Source organism: Pongo abelii, chromosome 12 (assembly GCF_028885655.2).
Source record: "Pongo abelii isolate AG06213 chromosome 12, NHGRI_mPonAbe1-v2.0_pri, whole genome shotgun sequence".
In the NCBI taxonomy this organism is placed as follows: domain Eukaryota; kingdom Metazoa; phylum Chordata; class Mammalia; order Primates; family Hominidae; genus Pongo; species Pongo abelii.
In genome coordinates this window covers 101180604-101203625 of record NC_071997.2, presented here as the reverse complement: position 1 = coordinate 101203625, position 23022 = coordinate 101180604, and the positions used below count along the sequence as shown (strand labels likewise).

At 41.2% G+C, this 23022-nt stretch overlaps 1 protein-coding gene across 1 annotated transcript in view; it reads right to left on the bottom strand.

Annotated features, from left to right (window-relative positions):
- The window catches only part of SRD5A2 (steroid 5 alpha-reductase 2), a 76188-nt gene extending 74630 nt beyond the window's left edge, over nt 1-1558 (bottom strand). The window contains exon 1 of the mRNA XM_024242570.2: nt 1240-1558. Coding sequence (XP_024098338.2) covers nt 1240-1520 — 281 coding nt within the window. The 5' untranslated portion in view covers nt 1521-1558. The remainder of the gene's footprint in view (nt 1-1239) is intronic.
- Between the last annotated feature and the right edge of the window lie 21464 nt (nt 1559-23022).

The window sequence follows — 23022 nt, the reverse complement described above, 5'->3', positions numbered from 1 at the left end:
ATCCTAATTTCTAATCCAAACTTCCTTGATCTTTTGACCCTAGGAATCTTCTACTCAAAATAAGGCAAAACCTTCACGGTTTTGATTTTGTTTGATAACTTTTCTCTGTTTATGGCTTCTGTTCTCTTCTTGCATAGAAAATCTGCCTACTTAAAACGGCTAAAAGGTCTTAAACCTCAGAGATTCACAAGCTCAGATTTGCATCTTAGCGGGCACCAGCTGTATTGTCTTCTTTCAGTCCCATAACCTTACTCAGCCTCAGTTTCTTTGTAAAGTGGACGTAATAAATATCTCTCAAAAGGTTACAACAGAGTTAAGTGAGACCATAGATACTAAACGACTGGGCATGGTAGGCAATTTAACAATGTGTTCGTTCTTCCCTTTCCCTGTGAGACTTTACTGAGGCTGGACAGTCTTTCTCTGAACCCTGACATCCCTTGGTCTCTCCCGTCTTTCCTTCCCGGAGCAGAAAGCAAAGTTCTCCTGAACCCGGATTTTTTAAATCTAGAAGAACATTTGAGCTGTAAGCTACCCACTCACATTTCAAGTCCCAGGGAAATTGGAAAGGTAGATGAATTGGTGGTGTGCTTGGTCCCTTTTGGGAGGGGCCTAAGAAGCGGGGACCCTCGCTTGAGTCAGTGAGATCTCACTATATTCTCTTCCCCATCTGTGAAGTCTGGATTTGGGCTCTACCCACCTTCCTCCTTAGACCTGCAAAGACTAAATCTATGAGAACCTCTGAGCTGAGTTTCCCTCGGGAGACGCCAAACGCGTAAGACTCTCCCAAGATCCCAGAACTAACCTGTCCCCACCCTGTAAGGAAAAGGTGAAGGAAGAAAGAGAAGCGGGGCGGGGCGCCAGATGCCACAGGTAACCGCCGACTGCGCGCAGTTGGTTAAGGAACAGTCCTGTCCAATAGATCTCCCCAACCTGCGCTTTCCAGGTCGCCTCCCGCCCGCAGGACCTCTTTCTCTCGAGCAGCCAGAGGATTTGGAGCTGCTGAGAGCGGATGAGGTCCCGGGGGAGTGAAGGCGGCTTCTGTCCCGCAGCCGCTTGTCAACTCTCTAGCGTCCCGGCCCCGGCCCCCGCTAGGTGCGCCCGGCAGGCTGGCCTCTGCGTTCCTCACAGCGCTCCGCGCTGCCTCCTTGGCGTTCCTCGGTGCGCGCCCCACGCTGCGCTCCTGGACGCCGAGAGAAAGGCAGTGCGCTGCACTGGGCGCCCGCAGGGGAAAAACGCTACCTGTGGAAGTAATGTACGCAGAAGAGGCCCAGAAGCACCGTCCCAGGTGGCCCGAAGAGGGAGAGGGGCTGCCGGGCGAGGATCCCCGCGGGCACCGCGAAGGAGGGCAGCTCCTGCAGGAACCAGGCGGCGCGGGCTGGCAGGCGGGTAGCCGCCGGCATCAGGCTCTCCGTGTGCTTCCCGTAGCCGGAGGGCTTCGCGACGTACAAGGCCAGTGCCCCAAGGGCGACCAAAGTGGCGCTGCCTGCCAGCACTGGGCTCTGCTGGCACTGAACCTGCATCGCGCCGTGTTCCTCGCCGGTGGCCGCTGCCCTCGCAGAAGAGAGCGCGGCTCCCGCAACCCCTTTAAGGAGCGCCAGACGCCACCCCATGTCCGCCCCCTCGGCCTTGGCTCCCGCCCCTCCATCCTGCCTCCCACCTCGCCGCGTCCAGCCCTGGCGCGGCTTCGCAGCAATACCCCTTTCTCAAGGATGCAGCCACGGGGGCGGGAGGAGAACGAAGGCCTTCTTAGTTCCACAAGGTGTCTGCGCCCTCGCGCCCGCCCTCTCCACCGCTTTACATTCACCTCCCCTTTAGGCTGTCCTTCCATGACTTGTTCCTCAACTATTAGCCTCTGATGCGGCAACTTCTGGAACTAAGACACGGGAAGAAAACCCCACGGGGACGATTCAGCTGGGGTGGTTCTTCCGCCCCAACACACACCCTCTGTGCCGTCGGTCACCACGCAGCCCCACCCTCGAACACCCAAGCCAGGGTCTTTCCATCTCCTCCGGTTCCTTATGCACTTTCACTCCCCCACAGCTCCCACCCAACATACGACCTTCCTTGGACCCTGAACCATCCTGGCTCTCTGAGCGTCTGCCAGCCCTTCTGCTCTGGGGCGCCGCGCTCCTTAGCCACTCTCAGCATCAGTGCCAGCTCTGCCCCACCACACGCCCCCGGCAGGTACCAGTCTCTCCCGGCCCTAATTTCTCAGCGGTTTCTCTCTGCATCCCCGCACGCGTCCCTGAGCCGCCTGCCTGGGTCAGAGAGGAGCGTCCGCTGAGCTCGGATGATCATGCACAGATTGGGGCCAGAAGTCGAGATTCTGCGCGTCCTCTCCCGCCACCCCACTCCCGGTGCCCTAGAGTGGCCCAGACTCAGGCTAAAGTCTAGGGCTTCTTTCCTTGGATGCCCTTTCCCAGCTCCTAGAGCCAATGAGCCGTGGTCCATAAGGTGGTGGCCTGGCGACCCCGCTGTTCTCTGAACTCCTGTCTAGCCCTCATACACCCAGACGCGGTTCTTTCTTTCTTCCGTTTCTCACCTTTATCTTATCCTCCAGCCCCTCCTTCTTCTACCTCTTCCGTTCTATGATTCAGCTTCCAGGCTTTCTTGGCTGCCTCCTCCTCTGTTTCCCATCCCTTCGTTTCTTCTCTCCCTTCTTTCTTCGACCTGGCTTTCTCCTTTAGGTTGACCTCCTCTTCCCACCTGCTGTTTACCTCATTCTTTCATCTTCCTGTCCCATCTCCCTTGATTACTTTATCCCTGTTTTCTCCTCTGGTCCCTACTTGGGGCTCCACCCCAGTCCTTCCCACTTTTCACTCTTCCCTTACTTTGGAGGTCTCTTCTCTTCCTTCCCCTTCAACTCACGCCTCCCAGGAGCCCCATTCAGTGTATCTCCATCCACTTCTGCTGGATCAGGCCAGCTGGTCCAATGACAGACACACTCCCTCATCTGCTCCAGTTTGGGGTGTCTCCTGATTCTTGGCACACATGGTATATGGTGATGCTTTAGCACTACAGGGCACCCTCTTCTTGCTGACCAAGAGTCGTTTATCATATTCCAATTGGGTTATAATTAATGCTAATCATGCTTCAGTTTTTAATTGATCACCACTTTGGAATCACTCATACTGACCGACGCATTTTTCATGGAATAACCAGGTCTTAGCCATCACAGCTGTTTCAAGCTTTTTTTGCACTGGCTTTAGAGTGCAAGTCCAGTCCCAGCTTCCTCAGCTACAACGTGCTTGTTGAAGATGCCCAAATCTAGATCTCCAGCAAAGATATGAGCTTTAGCTCTGCGTTTTCTCCCTGCTGGAAAACTCCACTTACATGTCCTTCAGAGACCTCAAAACCAGCCCTACCCAAAACTAAACCCAGTTATTTTTCCCTCCACACACTTGGACCCAAATTCTCCTTCTATGTTCCTGAGTGTTACCTCTTCCCTGTCCTCAATTGCCATAGCCTCCCTAGGAAGTTGGCTCATAGACTCAGTAAACAATAGATTTCATGATACCATACAGCATTAGGAGAACAGGCAGTACGCTATTTCAAACCCAGCTCAATGGAATAATTTTTTTAAATGAAATGTCTTCTGTCTCAATTTCTTCCTCTCTTTTCTTCTGACTCTGCCCACTTTTTGTCCTCATGATCTTTTCTCCACTATTATAACAATTAGCTTGATAAAACCAGTCATCTTCAGCTTATGCATCTGTGGGTTGGCTGTAGGTCAGAAATCTGGGCTGGGCTTGACTTATCTTGACAATGTTCACTCATTCATCTGTGTAACAACTTAGAGCCCAGCTCCAGCCTGTGTTTGGATGGAGAAACTTAGCTGAGGCTGTCATCCTGGAATGAGTGAGCTAGCTCCACCATGTCTATATAATGTTAATAACAAAAGCACAAGAGTAGAAGAAACACACAAGGCCTCTTGAGGCTCAGGTCAAGAACAAGCACACCCTTACTTCCTATTTATTGTATTGGCCAAATCAAGTCATATGGTGGATTCTAGAGCCAGAGTGAGAGAGTATTTGTAAAGTTACATGGTAAAGGGCAGGGATATAGGGGGAGGTAGAAAATTGGAACCAATAATGCAACTGGTCTGTATTACGTGCAAGAAGAAAGTGCCCAAATTATAAATATACAGCTTGGTTGATTTGTACAAACTGAACACCCTCTTGCAAGCTGCACCTAGGTCAAGATACAGATTATCAGCATATCAGGATCTGCGCTCCTGCCTCTTTACATCCTCCTTCCAGGAAACAAAAAAAAACAAAAAAAAAACACTACCCTGACTTCTAACACCATAAGTTAATTTTGTCTGCTTTTGAATTTCAGGTAAATGGAATCATACAGTACTTACTCTTTTTAATCAATGTGGTAACATATGCAGACACAGAAATGACTATCATGAAGGAAAAGGTTTATATCGACAGATCCCTACAAACAGAAGACACAGCACACCACCCAAGACCACATGGAGAAGCACCAGTGTTAGGAGGCAGCCGGAGTGAGGGGTCAAGGTGGGCAAGAGCCTTTACTGTAGTTTCTGCAGGAAAGAGTGGGCACGACAAGGTAATCAGGCTTAGGATTAGCTCGTTTGAATACTTTTAGCAGGCTCTGGGGTAGAGCGGCTGTCTTTAGTTTTCTGTTACCTGGACCTGGCTGATTAGGGCAGGAGAATAGTGGCCCAGGGTGTAGAGTCCTGATAAAGGAAGTGGTTGGGGAATGTATGAGCCCTGAATTAGTTGGTTTGCATATGAAAAATGTGTTAGAGTCATTTACAATCTCCAGGAAACAGCTAGCTGGGAGATCCCAGAAGGCCATGGTTTAGTAGTAGAAATGATCTATAGAGTATTAGAATTAGGTAGAATAAAAGCTGTCTTCTTAACAAAACATAAAATCAATCCCCCAAAGGATCAAGATGACTCACAAGTAACCTAACACAGTCCAACACTATTTAAAGGAAGTCAATTAAATCCAGGTAAGTAAGAATATAGCCTTCACAAATATCCAGCATTCCTAAAATTACTAGTCATGTTACATCAACTTTTGACAACAACTACTAGAGTTGAGCCAAATTTCAAAAGTTAAGGACATGGTCCTCCATAACACTGTCCTTACTTCAGACATCAGCTGCAAGTTCAAGGTTATGTAAGCCACCTATACTTCTAAATAGCTGGCTACCATATTTAGGAATCCCCACTACCCCTTCAAACTTGATAATTCACTAAAAAAAAAACTAAAGAACTCTAGAAAGCACTATACTTACAACTACAGTTTTATTACAGCAAAAATATCCAAACAGAACTAGCCAAAAGAAGAGATGTATAGTACTATGGGAGGTGGAGCAAGATGGTGGAATAGAAGGCTCCACTGATTGTTCCCCCAACAAGGACACCAATTTAACAACTATCTATGCAAGCAAAACTCCTTCACAATAACCAAAACTCAGGTGAGCACTTGCAGTACCTGTTTTTAACTTTGTGTCGCTGAAAGAGGCACTGAAAAGGTTGCAGAAGGAGTCTTGAATTGCTGAAGCCACCCCTCCATCACAACCTGGCAGCTGTGGTGTGGCGCAAAGAGCATTTTCGTGCACTGGGTAGGGAGAACACATCAACTGTGAGGCATTAAACTCAGTGTTATCCTGTTACAGCAAAAAGGAAAGCCAGACAAAGTTCAGCTGATGCCCACACATAAAGGGAGCATTCAAACCAGTCCCAAACAAAGGGGAATCACTAACTCCAGCAGTCAGAATTTCAGTTCCCATAAACCTCACCACTGAGGGCTGAAGTGCTCTGGATCTCTAACTAAACTTGAAAGGCAATTTAGGCCAAAAGAACTGCAATTCTTAGACAAGTCCTAGTACTGAACTAGGGCCAGAGACAGTAGACTGGGGGGTGCAAAATATACTAAGACACCAGCTGGGGCAGCCAAGGGAGTGCTGGCATCACCCCTCCCCAACCCCAGGCTGCACAACTCACAGCTCTAAAAGAGACCCCTTCCTGCTGCTTGAGGAGAGGAAAGAGTTGGGGAGGACTCTGCCTTGCATCTTGGATACCAGCTCAGCCACAACAGATATAGCACCAGTCAGAATAATGAGGTCCCTGTTCCAGGCCCTAGCTCCCAGGTGACATTCCTAGAAACACCCTGGGCCAGAAGGGAACCCACTGCTTTGAAGGGAAAGACCCAGTCATGGCAGCATTCATCACCTGCTAGCTGAAAAGCCCTTTGGCTCTGAATAACCAGCAGTGATACCCAGATACTACATCAACGGCCTTGGGTGAGCCTCTGAGACTAGCTGGTTTCAGGTACTGGCTCAGCCACAGGGAGGTAAAGCACCAAGCAAGCTCTTGGGGTCCTTGATTCCAAGAGTTGACTCTCCAACAGCATTTCTAGACCTTTCCTGGGCCACAGGGAAGCCCACTGCCCCAAAGAGTGAGTCCCAGGCCAGGCAGCAGTCACCACAAGCTGACTTAATAGCCTTTCTGCCTTAAATGAATACCTGTGATAATCCAGCAGTACTTCTTGTGGGCCATGGAGTGAGGCTTCTCTGCCTTTGCAAAGGGGAGGAAAGAGTGGGAAAGACTGTGTTTTGTGGTTTGAGTGCCAGCTTAGTGTTTTTATTTATTCATATTATTATTATTTATTATTATTATTATTTCAATAGGTTTTTGGGGAACAGGTGGTATTTGGTTACATGGATAAGTTCTTCAGTGGTGATTTCTGAGATTTTGGTGCCCATCACCCAAGCAGTGTACACTGTACCCAGTGTGTAGTCTTTTATCCCTTCCTCCCTTCCCACACTTTCCCCCGAGTCCCCCCAGCTCAGTTTTAATGCAATAGAATACCAGGTAGACTTCAAATGTATTTTACTCTAGTCCCTGACTCCTAGACAACATCTCTGGACCCACCTGGGGCTTGGGGGAACTTGCCACCCTGAAGGGAAGGGCACAGACCTGGATGGCTTTTCCACCTGTTCATTGTAGAGCCCCAAGGCCTTGAGCAAACATAGGCAGTGGCCAGGGAGTGGTTACAGCAGGCAAGACCCAGGGTTGTGCTGGCTTCAAATCTGACTGAGCACAGTCATAGTGGTGGTGTCCTCAGGGGTGCTGGTTTCACTCCACTCCCAGCTTCAGGTGTCTCAGAACTGAGAGAGGGACTCTGTTTGGGAGAAAGTAAGGAAAGAAAATAAGAGTATCTGCCTGGTAATCCAGAGAATTCTCCCGGATCTTGTCCAAGACAATCAAAGCAGTACATCTAGGAAACTGCAAGAACCACAGCATTACTGGGATTGTGGTACCCTCTAAAGCAGATACAGCATAGATCAAAATACTCAGGTCTTTTCAAATATCTGAAAATCCATCCCAAGGAGGACAGGAACAGAAAAACCCAGACAGTAAAGACTACAATAAATCTTAACATCAAAGAACATTTACAAGTATCAAGATAATCCAGGAAAACATGACTTCACCAAATGAACTAAGTAAGGCACCATGGACCAATCCTGGAGAAACAAGACATAGGACCATTCAGACAGAGAATTCAAAATAGCTGCTTTGAGAAATCTCAAAGAAATTAAAGATAACACATAGATGAAATTCAGAATTCTATCAGATAAATTTAACAAAGAGATTAAAATACTTAAAAAGAATCAAACAGAAACCCCATCAAAAAGTGGATGAAGGATATGAAAAAGATACTTCTCAAAAGAAGACATTTATGTGGCCAACAAACACATGAAAAAAAGCTCATCATCACTGATCATTAGAGAAATGCAAATCAAAACCACAATAAGATACCATCTCATTGGTATCTCATCACCAGTTAGACTGGTGATCATTAAAAAGTCAGGAAACAATAGATGCTGGCAAAGCTGTGGAGAAATAGGAACGCTTTTACATTGTTGGTGGGAGTGTAAATTAGTTCAACCATTGTGAAGGACAGTGTGGTGATTCCTCAAGGATCTAGAACCAGAAATACCATTTGACCCAGCAATCCCGTTACTGGGTATATACCCAAAGGATCATAAATCATTCTACTATAAAGACACATACACACGTATGTTTATGGCAGCAATATTTACAACAGCAAAGTCATGGAACCAACCCAAATGTCCATCAATGACAGACTGGATAAGGAAAATGTGGCACATATACACAATGGAATACTATGCAGCCATAAAAAAGAATGAGTTCATGTCCTTTGCAGGGACATGGATGAAGCTGTAAGCCATCATTCTCAGCAAATGAACACAGAAACAGAAAATCAAACACCCCATGTTCTCACTCATAAGTGGCAGTTGAACAATGAGAACACATGAATACAGGGAGGGGAATATTACACACCAGGACCTGTCAAGGGGTTGGGGGCAAGGGGAGGGAGAGCATTAGGACAAACACCTAATGCATTTGGGGCTTCAAACCTAGATGACGGGTTGAAGGTGCAGCAAACCACCATGGCACATGTATACCTATGTAACAAAACTGTATGTTCTGCATGTGTATCCCAGAACTTAAAGTAGAATTTTTAAAAATTTTAAAAAGAAACAGAAATTCTGGAGCTAAAAATGCAATTGGCATATTGAAGAATGCATCAGAATCTTTTCATAGCAGAATTGATCAAGCAGAAGAATTAGTGAGCTTGAAAACAAGCTATTTGAAAATACACAGTCAGAGGAGACAAAAGAAAAAAGAATCAAAAAGAATGAAGCATGCCTACAGGATCTAGAAAATAGCTTCAAAAGGGCAAATCTAAGAGTTATTGGTCTAAAGAGGACATAGAGAAAGAGAGAGGGGTGGAAAGTTTATTCAAAGGGATAATAACAGAAAACTTCCCAAACCTAGAGAAAGATATCAATATTCAAGTACAAGAAGGTTATAGAACATTAAACAGATTCAACTCAAAGGAGACTATCTCAAGGCATTTAATAATTAAACTCCCAAAGATCAAGAATAAAGAAAGAATCCTAAGACAAGCAAGAGAAAAGAAACAAATAACATACAATGGGGCTCCAATACATCTGGCAGCAGTCCTCACAGTAGAAACCTTACCTTACAGGCAAGGAGGGAATGGCATTATATATTTAAAATGCTGAAGGAAAAATCTTTTACCTTAGAATAATGTATCTAGTGAAAATATTATGCAAACATGAAGGAGAGAAATAAAGACTTTCCAAAACAAAAGCTGAGGAATTTCATCAACACCAGACCTGTCCTACAAGAAATGCTAAAGGGAATACTTCAATCAAAAAGAAAAGGACGTTAATGAGCAGTAAGTAATCACTTATTAAGTAATAATAAGTAATATGAAGATACAAAACAAACTGGTAATAGTAAGTACACAGAAAAACACTAAATATTATAACACTAACTGCAGTGTGTACACTACTCTTGTCCTAAATAGAAAGACAAAACAACAAACCAATAAAAAATCATAACTATATCACAAAATTGGAAAATGGTGGATAGCAGACAGAACTAACATGCAGCTCCTGCTTGGATGGACAGAACAGTGTGTGGAGTCTCACATTGTGAGCTTTTGCTGCAAGAACCACCACAGGAACATATGAGGAAAACTGAAAGAATTCACAGACCCTTTGAAAGAAGCAGTTTTACTGTTGCAAACTCTATGAGACAGCCAAAAAACTGTGAGTTCCCAAAGTGTGAGCAGGGAAAAGTTTGCCTCTGAACATGCATCCCCACTGGGGAATCTGAAAATACAGATCGCAGGAGAAGGATTTAACCTTACCCAGAGCTGAAACAGATTTAGGATGCCAAGCAAAACATAAAAGTAGAAGAAGCAATGGGAAGAGCCCTGTAGGCACTTCCACTGAGCTGCCCATGTCAAGAGAGCTTGTACAGTGCACAGATAGCTCCCAGCCCCTGGGCCCTCATCCAGCACAGGCTTTCACAAGGTGGAGCTCATTCCCAGCTGTTTGGGATAATGAATTTACATGAGCTGATAATGTAGACACCAATTCAGTCAGTGGCCAGGAGTGCAGAAGTTAATAAATACCTCTCTAGTGAGGGCAGGAAGGTGTGCTCTCCCAGGGCCTCCTTCTCCCCTCTGCCACGAATACCTTGGCACCTGCCCTGGTCTCAGCCAGAGAACACTTCCATTGGGGAAAGACTCATCTGCCTCCCTAGGGAGGGCTGGGGGTCTTGTGCCAAGGCCTAGGGGAGCCCAGGGAAACTATTCCTGGCCTCATCTCACAGATCTTCTTCAGGAAAGGAAGGCAGCCAGTAGAACTGGGGAGGGGCCACAGGGTGAAGGAAGCTTCTAGCTCATCTTTGTTATAATTTTGGCTGAGCATGAATTTTCATCAGCAGAATCGGGGTGGGGAGCAAATGGGAAGTGCACATACAATTGCAGAAGCTGCAGCTGAAGGTAAGGGCAGTCAGGGAAGGGAGGCCTGAGAGCCCTGCTTGCTTTCTCGGTGAGAAGGATTGTAGTCTGGGGAAAGATCTCAGCCCTGCTCAAAGGCTGCCTGGATATAAACTCAGTGCTGTTGGAGGGGCATGGCAGGACTCAGAGTGGTCTTGCTGGCTGCATGAGAGCTGAGTGAGGCCCATCACTGCCTGTTTTCCCCTGCTTCCCTGGTGACATGTATAATGCAGTAGAGGCAGCCATAATCCCCCTGGGAACATAACACCATTGGCTTAAGAACCACCTCTCTGTCCTCCACAGCGGCTGCAGCCAGCCCTGCCCAAGGAGTGTCAGACCTGCCCAATCCTGCCCCCACCCCCCAATGGTTTTTCTCTACCCACCCTGGTAACTGAAAACAAAGACATAAACTCTTGGGAGCTCTACAGCCCCACTCATCACCTGAGAAACCAGAGTACTAATCCTGGCCAACATAGGGCAAGATTATATCCCCCATGAGCATGGAATGTTCTTCCATTTGTTTGTATCCTCTTTTATTTCATTGAGCAGTGGTTTGTAGTTCTACTTGAAGAGGTCCTTCACGTCCCTTGTAAGTTGGATTCCTAAGTATTTTATTCTCTTTGAAGCAATTGTGAATGGGAGTTCACTCACGATGGGTAGGAAGAATCAATATCGTGAAAATGGCCATACTGCCCAAGATAATTTATAGATTCAATGCCATCCCCATCAAGCTACCAATGACTTTCTTCACAGAATTGGAAAAAACTACTTTAAAGTTCATATGGAACCAAAAAAGAGCCCATATTGCCAAGTCAATCTTAAGTCACAAGAACAAAGCTGGAGGCATCACGCTACCTGACTTTAAACTGTACTACAAGGCTACAGTAACCAAAACAGCATGGTACTGGTACCAAAACAGACATATAGACCAATGGAACAGAATAGAGCCCTCAGAAATAATGCCACATATATACAACTATCTGATCTTTGAGAAACCTGACAAAACAAGAAATGGGGAAAAGATTCCCTATTTAATAAATGGTGCTGGTGCTGGCAAAACTGGCTAGCCATATGTAGAAAGCTGAAACTGGATCCCTTCATTACACCTTATACAAAAATTAATTCAAGATGGATTAAAGACTTAACTGTTAGACCTAAAACCATAAAAACCCTAGAAGAAAACCTAGGCAATACCATTCAGGACATAGGCATGGGCAAGGACTTCATGTCTAAAACACCAAAAGCAATGGCAACAAAAGCCAAAATTGACAAATGGGATCTAATTAAACTAAAGAGCTTCTGCACAGCAAAATAAACTACCATCAGAGTGAACAGGCAACCTACAGAATGGGAGAACATTTTTGCAATCTACTCATCTGACAAAAGGCTAATATCCAGAATCTACAATGAACTCAAACAAATTTACAAGAAAAAAACAAACAACCCCATCAAAAAGTGGGCGAAGGACATGAACAGACACTTCTCAAAAGAAGATATTTATGCAGCCAAAAGACACATGAAAAAATGCTCATCATCACTGGCCATCAGAGAAATGCAAATCAAAACCACAATGAGATACCATCTCACACCAGTTAGAATGGCGATCATTAAAAAGTCAGGAAACAACAGGTGCTGGAGAGGATGTGGAGAAATAGGAACACTTTTACACTGTTGGTGGGACTGCAAACTAGTTCAACCATTGTGGAAGTCAGTGTGGCGATTCCTCAGGGATCTAGAACTAGAAATACCATTTGACCCAGCCATCCCATTACTGGGTATATACCCAAAGGATTACAAATCATGCTGCTATAAAGACATATGAACCCGTATGTTTATTGCAGCACTATTCACAATAGCAAAGACTTGGAACCAACCCGAATGTCCAACAATGACAGACTGGATTAACAAAATGTGGCACATATACACCATGGAATACTATGCAGCCATAAAAAATGATGAGTTCATGTCCTTTGTAGGGACGTGGATGAAGCTGGAAACCATCTTTCTCAGCAAACTATTGCAAGGACAAAAAACCAAACACCACATGTTCTCACTCATAGGTGGGAATTGAACAATGAGAACACATGGACACAGGAAGGGGAACATCATGCACCGGGGCCTGTTGTGGGGTGGGGGGAGGGGGAAGGGATAGCATGAGAAGATATACCTAATGTTAAATGACGAGTTAATGGGTGCAGCACACCAACATGGCACATGTATACATATGTAACAAACCTGCATGTTGTGCACATGTACCCTAAAACTTAAAGTATAATAAACAAAAACAAAAACAGCCCCCCCCAAAAAAAGAATATAAAAACACAGGAGTTTCAGCAATTAAAAAAAAAGATTATATCCCCCTTCTACTACCACAGCTGGTGGTCTTTTGAAAGTGCCACCTCCTGGCTGGAGACCATCCAACTCAAGCCATTACAGAAACCTGTAACAGAACAAACCTGATCCTAGGAAGGAGAAAACAACAGCTAATTCCACCACCTACAACACCCTGACTAACCAGAAGTCCTGAGTCTGTCCATGTGACAACTTCACTGCTAGCATAACCAGCATTTGAGAAAACCAGTGCACTAAACAAAACTAATACCAAGGATTCCCACAGAGTCCACTTCACTCCCCTGACACCTCCACCAGAGCAGACACTGGTATTCACAGCTGAGAGACCTGAAGCTGGACCACATCACAGGACTCTTTGTAGACATTCTTCAGCACCAGCCCAGAGCCCAGTAGTCCCACTGGGTGGCTAGACCCAGAAAGGCAATAGCAATCACTTCAGTCCAGCTCTAAAGAAGCCCCATCCCTGGGGGATAGGGAGAGCACCCCATCCCTGGGGCATAGGGTAGAGCACCACATCAAGGGATCATCTGTGGGACAAAATAATCTGAACAGCAGGCCTTCACTTCCAGATCTTTCCACTGACATAGTCTACTCAAATGAGAAGGAACCAGATATGACAAAACAAGATTCCATAACACCCCCAAAAGATCACACTAGCTCTGCAGCAATGGACCCAAACCAAGAATAAATCTTTGAATTACCAGATAAAGAATTTAGAATGTTGATTATCAAGCTACTCAAGGAGGCACCAGAGAAAAGTGAAAACCAATTTAAAGAAATTTTCAAAAAAATAAAAAATATGGATGAAAAATTCTTCAGAGTAATATATATCATAAAGAAAAGACAATCACAACTTCTTGAAATAAAAGACACACTTAAAGACATGCAAAATACACTGGAAAGGTTCAACAATAGACTCAAACAAGTAGAAAAAAGAACTTCAGAGCTCAAAGACAAGGCTTTTGAATTAACCCAATCTGATAAAAACAAAGAAAGAAAGAACTGAAACAATGAACAAAACCTCCAAGAAATTTTAGATTTGTTAAACAACCAAACATAAGAATAATTGGTGTTCTTTGTTCTTGAGGAAGAAAAGAAATCTAAGTTTGGAAAATTTATTTGAGGGAGTAATTGAGGAAAACTTCCCTAATCTTCCTACAGATCTAGACATCCGAATACAAGAAGTTCAAAGAACACCCAGGAAATTCACTGCAAAAAGATAATCACCAAGGAACATAGCCACCAGGTTATCTAAAGTCAAGATGAAGGAAAGAATCTTAACTGTGAGGCAAAATCGTCAAGTAATTTATAAAGGAAAACCTGTCAGATTAACAGCAGATTTATAAGCAGAAACTCTGCAAGCCAGAAGGGATTGGGGTCCTATCTTTAGCCTCCTTAAACAAACTAATTATCAGCCAAGAATTTTGAATCCAGTGAAACTAATCTTCATAAATGAAGGAGAGATAAAGTCTTTTCCAAACAAATGCTGAGAGAATTTGCCATTACCAAGCCAGCACTAAAAGAAATGCTAAAAGAAATTCTAAATATTGAAACAAAAACTCAAAATACACCAAAATAGAACCTCCTGAAAGCATAAATCTCACAGGGCCTATAAAATCATGACACAGTGAAAAATAAAAAGATATTCAAGCAACAACTAGCATGATGAACACAACAGTACCTCATATATCAAAACTAACGTTGAAGGCAAAGTGGTCTAAATGTTCCACTTAAAAAATACAGAATGACAGAATGGATAAAAATCCACCAACCAAGTATCTTCTGTCTTTAAGAGACTCACCATACACATAAAGACTCACATAAACTTAAAGTAAAAGTGAGGGAAAAGACATTCCGTGCAAATGGAAACCAAAAGCGAGCAGGATTAGCTATTCTTATATCAGACAAAACAGACTTTAAAACAATAACAGTTTAAAAAGACAAAGAGGGATGTTATATAATGACAAAAAGATTCCTCCAACAGGAAAATATAACACTTCTAAATATATATGCACCTAACACTGGAGTTCCCAAATTTATAAAACAATTACTACCAGACCTGAGAAATGAAATAGATAGCAACAGAGTAATAGTGGGGAACTTCAATAGAATACTCCACTGACAGCATTAGACAAGTCATCAAGACAGAAAGTCAACAAAAAAAACAGTGGACTTAAACTATACCCTATAACAAATGGACTTAACAGGTATTTACAAACATTCTACCCAACAAATGCAGAATATACATTCTTTTCATCAGAACATGGAATATTCTCCAAGACAGATCACATGAGAGGCCACAAAACAAGTCTCAATAAATTTAAGACAATTGAAATTATAGCAAGTACTCTGCCATACCACAGTAGAATAAAATTGGAAATTAACTCCAAAAAGGAATGCTCAAAACTATACAAATACATGGAAATTCAATAATCTGCTCCTGAATAATTTTTGAGTCAATAATGAAATCAAAAGGGAAATTTTTTAAATTCCTTGATCTGAAAGATAATAGTGACACAACCTATCAAAACCTCTGGGATACAGCAAAAGCAGAACCAAGAGGAAAGTTCAAAGCATCAAATGCTTACATCAAAAAGTCTGAAAGACCACAAATAGACAATCTAAGCTCACACCTCAAAAAGCTACAGAAAATAGAACAAACAAAACCCAAACCCAGCAGAAGAAAGAAAATAAAAAGATCAGCACAAAACTAAATAAAATTGAAACAAAAAATCAATACAAAAGATAAATGAAACAAAAAGTTGATTCTTTGAAAAGATAAACAAAATTGACAGACCATTAGTGAAATTAACCAAGAAAAGAAGAGAAAAGATCCAAGCAAGCTCAATTAGAAATGAAATGGCAGATATCACAATGGACACCACAGAAATACAAAAGATCATTCAAGGCTACTAAGAACACCTTTATGTGCACAAACTAAAAAACCTAAGGGGATGGATAAATTTCTGGCAATATACAACCCTCCCAAATTAAACCAGAAAGAAATAGAAACTCCGAACAGACAAATAACAAGTACTGCGATTGAAACAGTGAGAAAAAATTGCCAAGGAAAAAAAAAAATCCAGGACCAGATGGATTCACACCTGAATTCTGTCAGCATTCAAAGAAGAACTGGTGCTAATCTTACTGAAACTATTCCAAAAAGAAGAGAAAGAGAGAGTCCTCCCTACATCATTTTATGAAGCCAGTATTACCCTATCACCAAGACCAGGAAAGGACATAACAAATAAAGAAAACTACAAACTAATATTCCTGGTGAGCATAGATGCAAAAATCTTCAACAAAATACTAGCCAACTGAATCCAACAGCATATCAAAAAGATGATCCACCATAATCAAGTGGGTTTCATAGCTGGGATGCAGGGTTGGCTTAATATATGCAAGTCAATAAATGTGATGCACCACATAAACAAATTTATAAACAAAAATCATATTATCATCTCAAGAGAGGCAGAAAAAGCATTTGACAAAACCCAGCATCCCTTTATCATTAAAACCCTCAGCAAAATCAGCATAGAAGGGACATACCTTAAGGTAATGAAAGCCATATATGAAAACCCACAGCCAACAATATATTGATTGAGGAAGAGTTGAAAGCATTCTCCTGCAAGGTGTGGTGCTCATGCTTGTAATCTCAGCACTTTGGGAGGCCGAGGAGTTTGAGACCAGCCTGACCAATACGGTGAAACCCCGTCTCTACTAAATTTACAAAAATTAGCTGGGCATGGTGGTGGGCACCTGTAGTCCCAGCTACTTGAGAGGCTGAGACAGGAGAATTACTTGAACCCTGGAGGTGGAGGTTGCAGTAAGCCAAGATCATGCCACTGCACTCCAGCCTGGGTGACAGAGCGAGACTCCATCAAAGAAAAAAAGCATTCCCCCTGCAGACTGGAACAGGACAAAGATGCCCACTTTTACCACTTCTATTTAACATAGTACTGGAAGTCTTAGCCAGAGCAATCAAACAAGAGAAAGAAATAAAGGGTACCCAAACTGGCAAAGAGGAAGTCAAACTGTCACTGTTTGCTGATGATATAATCACATACCTAGAAAACCCTAAAGACTCATCCAAAAAGCTCCTAGAACTGGTAAATGAACTCAGCAAAGTTTCAGGATACAAAATTAATGTCCACAAATCAGTAGCTCTGCTATACATCATCAGAGACCAAGCTGAGAATCAAATTAAGAACATAATCCCTTTCAGAATAGCTGCAAAAACTAAAATAAAATACATAGAAATATACCGAACCAAGGACGTGAAAGACCTGTACAAGGAAAGCTATGAAATACTGCTGAAAGGAATCATAGATGACACAAATGAATGGAAACATAGCTCAAACTCATGGATGAGTAGAATCAATATTGTGAAAGTGACCACCCTGCCAAAAGCAATCTACAAATTCAATGAAATTCCCATCAAAATACCACTATCATTTTTCACAGAATTTAAAAAAAATGCTAAAATTAATATGGAACCAAAAAAAGGCCCACTCAACCAAAGCAAGACTAAACCAAAAGAACAAGTCTGGAGGCGTCACATTACACAACTTCAAACTATACTACAGTCATGGTACTGATTTAAAAACAGACATATAGACCAATGGAGCAAAATAGATAACTCAGAAATAAAGCCAAATACGTATAGCCAACTGATCTTTGACAAAGCAAACAGAAACAAAGTGGAGAAAGAACACCCTACTCAACAAATGGTCCTGGGATAATTGGCAAACCACATGTAGAAGAATGAAATTAGATCTGCATCTCTCACCTAATACAAATTCAACTGAAGGTGGATCAAAAACTTAATTCAAAGATCTGAAACCATAAAAATTCTAGAAGATAAAATCAAAAAAACTCTTCTAGACATTGCCTTAGTCAAAGAGTTCATGAGTAAAAATCCAAAAACAAATGCAACAAAAACAAAGATAAATATATGGGACTTAAACTGAAAAGCTTCTGCATAGCAAAAGAAATAATCAGCAGAGTAAACAGGCAATGCAAAGAGTGGGAGAAAATCTTCACAATCTATACATCCAACAAAGGACTGATATCCAGAATCTACAAGGAACTCAAACAAATCAACAAGGAAAAAACAATCTCATCAAAAAGTGGGCTAAGGACATGATTAGACAATTTTCAAAAGAAAATACACAAATGGTCAACAAACATATAAAAAAATGCTCAACATCACTAATGATCAGGGAAATGCAAATCAAAACCACAATGCAATACCACCTTACTCCAGCAAGATTGGCCACAAATTAAAAATCAAGAAATAATAGATGTTGGTGTGGATGTGGTGAAAAGGGAACACTTGTACACTGCTGGTGGGAATGTAAACTAGCACAACCACTGTGGAAAGCAGTATGGAGATTCCTTAAAGAACTAAAAGTAGAACTACCATTTGACCCAGCAATCCCACTACTGGGTGTCTACCCAGACGAAAAGAAATTATTATAGCAAAAAGATACTTGCACACACGTTTATAGCAGCACAATTCATAATTGCAAAAATATGAAACCAACCTAGATGCCCATCAACCAATGAATGGATAAAGAAAATGTGGTATATATACCATGGAATACTACTCCTCAATAAAAATGAATAAAATAATGGCATTCACAGCAATCTGGATGTAGTTGGATACCATTATTTAAATGAAGTAACTCAGGAATGAAAAACCAAGCATTGTATGTTCTCACTTATAAGTAGGAGCTAAGCTATAAGAATGCAAAGGCATAAGAATGATATAATGGGCTCTGGGGACTTGGTCGGAAAGGTGCAAGGGGGTGAGAAATAAAAGACTACACAATGGGTGCAGTGTACCCTGCTTGGATGATGAGCACATCAAAATCTCAGAAATCACCACTAAAGAACTTATGCATGTAATGAAACACCACCTATTTTCCCAAAACTATAGAAATAATAATAATAACTACAACAACTTTTCAAGACATAGTACAATAAGATAAAAACAAAAAAAGAAGGGGGAAAAATAAGACATAGAGTTTCTATTAGTTTTATTTTTTTGCTTTCTTAGTTTTTTTTTATGCAAACAATGCTGTTATCAGCTTAAGATAATGGGTTATCAGGTAGTATTTGCAAGCCTCATGGTAACCTCACACCAAAAAACTTACAATAGATAAACAAAAAATAAAAAACAAGAAACTAAATCATATCACCAGAGAAAATGATCTTTACTAAAGGAAGAGAGGAAGGAAAGAAAGAAGGAAGAGAAGAACACAAAACAACAGGAAACAAATAAAAATATGGCAGATGTAAGTCCTTACTTATCAAGAATAACATTGAATATAAATTGAGTAAATTCTGCAATCAAAAGACATAAAGTGGCTTAACGGATGAAAAACAAGATCCACTGATATGTTGCATACAAGAAACACACTTCACCTATACAGACACAAACACATTGAAAATAAATGAATGGAAAAAGATATTCCATGCCAATGGAAACCAAAAAAGAGCAGAAGTGCTATACTTATATCAGACAAAGATTTCAAGGCAAAAATTATAAAAGACAAAGATGGTCATTATATAATGATAAAGGGGTCAATTCAACAAGAGGATATAACAATTGTAAATATACATGCACCCAACACTGGAACATCCAGATACATAAAGAAAATACCAGAGCAAAAGTGAGAGAGGTCCCAGAACAATAATAGCTGGAGACTTTAGCACCCCACTTTCAGCAATGAACATATCTTCCAGACAGAAAATCAACCAAGAAATATCAGACTTAATCTACACTATAGACCAAAAGGATCTAATATATGTTTATGGAACATATTATCCAATGGCTACAGAATATACTTTATTTTCCTCAGCACATGGATTATTCTCAAAATGGGCCATATGTTAGGTCACAAAACAAGTTTTAAAATCTTCAAAAAATGAAATAATATCAAGCATTTTCTCTCACCACAATGGAATAAAACTAGAAATCAGTAACAAGAGGAATTTTGGAAACTATACAAATAAGTGGAAATTAAACAACATGCTTCTGAATGAACAGTGGGCCAATGAAAAATCAAGAAGGAAGTTGAAACATTTCTTCAAGCAAATGATAATGGAAATATAAAATACTGAAACCTATGGGATACAGCAAAAGCAGTGTATTAAGAGGAAAGTTTATAACTATAAGTGCCTACATCAAAACAGAGAGAAAACTTCAAATGAACAAACTAGAAAAGCAAGATCAAACCAAACCCAAAATTAGTATGAGAAAATAAATAATAAAGACCAGAGCTGAAATAAATGAAATGAAGAAAACAACGTAAAAGATTTTTTTCTTTTTTAAGTTCTGAGGTACATGAGCAGGTTTGTTACATAGGTAAACTCTTATCCTGGGGGTTTGTTGTACAGATATTTAATCACCTGGTCATTAAGCCTAGTACCCATTAGTTATTTTTCGTGATCCTCTCCTTCTTCCCACCCTCCACCTCAGGTAGGCCCCAGTGTCTGTTGTTCCCCTCTATGTGTTCATGTGTTCTCATCATTTAGCTCCCACTGATAAGTGAGAACATATAGTATTTGGTTTTCTGTTCCTGCATTAGTTTGCTAAGTATAGTGGCCTCCAGCTCCACCCATGTTCTTGCACAGGATATGATCTTGTTCCTTTTTATGGCTACAAAGTATCACATGGTATATATGTACCACTTTTTTTATCCAGTCTGCCATTTGTGGGCATTTAGGTTAATTTCATGTCTTTTCTATTGTAAATATTGCTGCAGTAAACATATGAGTGCACACGTCTTTATGATAGAATGATTTATATTCCTTTGGTAATATATCTAGTAGTAATGAAATTGTCAGGTCAAATGGTAGTTTGGTTTCACCTCTTTGAGGAATCACCACACACTGCTTTCTACAATCATTGAACTGATTTACACTCCCATCGTCATTGTAAAAGTGTTCTGTTTTCTCTGCAACATAACCAGCATCTGTTATTTTTTGACTTTTTAGTCATAGCAATTCTGACTGGTGTGAGATGGTATCTCATTGTTGTTTTGATTTGCATTTCTCTAATGATTGTGGATGTTGAGCTTTTTTTCATATGCTTGTTGGCCACATGTACCACCAAACTTTTAAAGAAGAATTAATACCAGTCCTACTCAAATAGTTCTGAAAAATAGAGACTAGAATACTTCCAAATGCATTCTATGAGGCCAGTGTTACCCTGATAGCAAAACCACACAAATATGAATCAAAAAAAGAAATCTACAAGCCAATATCTCTAATGAATATTGATGCAAAAATTCTCAACAAAACACTAACAAGCCAAATTCAACAATACTTTAAAAAGAGCATTCATTATGACCAAGTGGGATTTCTTCCAGGGATGCAAGGATGGCTAAACATATGCAGTGTGATACATTATATCTACAGAATGAAGGACAAAAATGATGTGATCATTTCAATTCATGCTAAAAAGGCATTTGATAAAACTCAACATCACAACTAAAAGAACTAGAGAACCAAGAGGAAGCAAACCCCAAAGCTAGCAGAAGACAAGAAATAACCAAGATCAGACCTGAACTGAAGGAGACAGAGACATGAAAAATCCTTCAAAAAATCAACCAATCTAGAAGCTGGCTTTTTGAAAAAAATAATAAAATAAATAGGTCACTAGCTAACCTAATAAAGAAAAGAGAAAAGATTCAAAGGAGCACAATCAAAAATGATAAGGGGGATATCATCTCCTACCACACAGAAATAAAAACAACCATCAGAGAATACTATAAACATCTCTATGCACATAAATTAGAAAATCTAGAAGAAATGGGAAAAGTCATGGACACATACACCCTCCCAAGACTGAACCAGGAAGAAATCAAATCCCTGAATAGACCAAAAATGAGTTCTGAAACTGAAGCAGTAGTAAATAGCCTACCAACTAAAAAATGCCCAGGCCAGACAGATTCACAGCTTAATTCTACCAGAGGTACAAGGAAGACCTGGTACCATTTCTACTGAAACTGTTCCAAAAAATTGAAAAAGAGGGACTCCTCCCTAACTCATTCTATGAGGCCAACATCATTCGGATACCAAAACCTGGCAGAGATACAACAAAAAAACTTCAGGCCAAAATCCCTGCTGAACACTGATGCAAAACTCCTCAATAAAATACTGGTAAACTGAATCCAGCAGCACATCCAAAAGCTTATCCACCATAATCAAGTAGGCTTCATCCCCAGTTGCAAGGTGGGTTCAACATATGCAAATCAATCAATGTGATTCATCACATAAACAGAATGAAAGACAAAAAACACAATTTTTTCAATTGATGCAGAAAGGGCCTTCAATAAAATTCAACATCCTTCATGTTAAAAAGTTTCAATAAACTAGGTATTGAAGGAACATACCTCAAAATAATAAGAGCCATATATGACAAATCCACAGCCAATATCATACTGAATGGGCAAAAGCTGGAAGCATTCCCCTTGAAAAGCAACACAAGAAAAGGATGCCCTCTTTCACCACTCCTATTCAACATAGTATTGGAAGTTCTGGCCAGGGCAATCAGGCAAGAAAAAGAAATAAAGTGTATTCGAATAGGAAGAGAGGAACTCACTTAATCTTTGTTTGCAGATGACATGATTCTATATTTAGAAAACCCCATTGTCTCAGCCCAAAAGCTTCTTAAGCTGATAGCAACTTCAGCAAAGTTTCAGGATACACAAATCAATGTGTAAAAATCACTAGCATTCCTATACACCAACAACAGGCAAGCAGAGAGCCAAATCATGACTGAACTCCCATTCACAATTGCCACAAAAGAATAAAATGCCTAGAAATACTGCTAACAAAGGAAGTGAATGATCAAGGAGAACTACCAACCACTGCTCAAAGAAATAAGAGAGGACGCAAACAAATGGAAAAGCATTCCATGTTCATGGATAGGAAGAATCAATATTGTGAAAATGGTCATATTGCCCAAAGTAATTTATACATTCAATGCTATTCCCATTAAACTACTATTGCCATTCTTCACAGAATTAGAAAAAACTATTTAAAAATTCATATGGAACCAAAAAAGAGCCTGAATAGCCAAGATAATTCTAAGCAAAAAGAACAAAGCTGGCAATATCATGCTACCCAACTTCAAACTATACTACAAGGCTACAGTAACCCAAACAACACAGTACTGGTGGAAGAACAGATACATGGAACAACCGAACAGAATAGAGAACCCAGAAATAAGACCTCACACCTACAATCATTTGAACTTTGATAAACCTGACA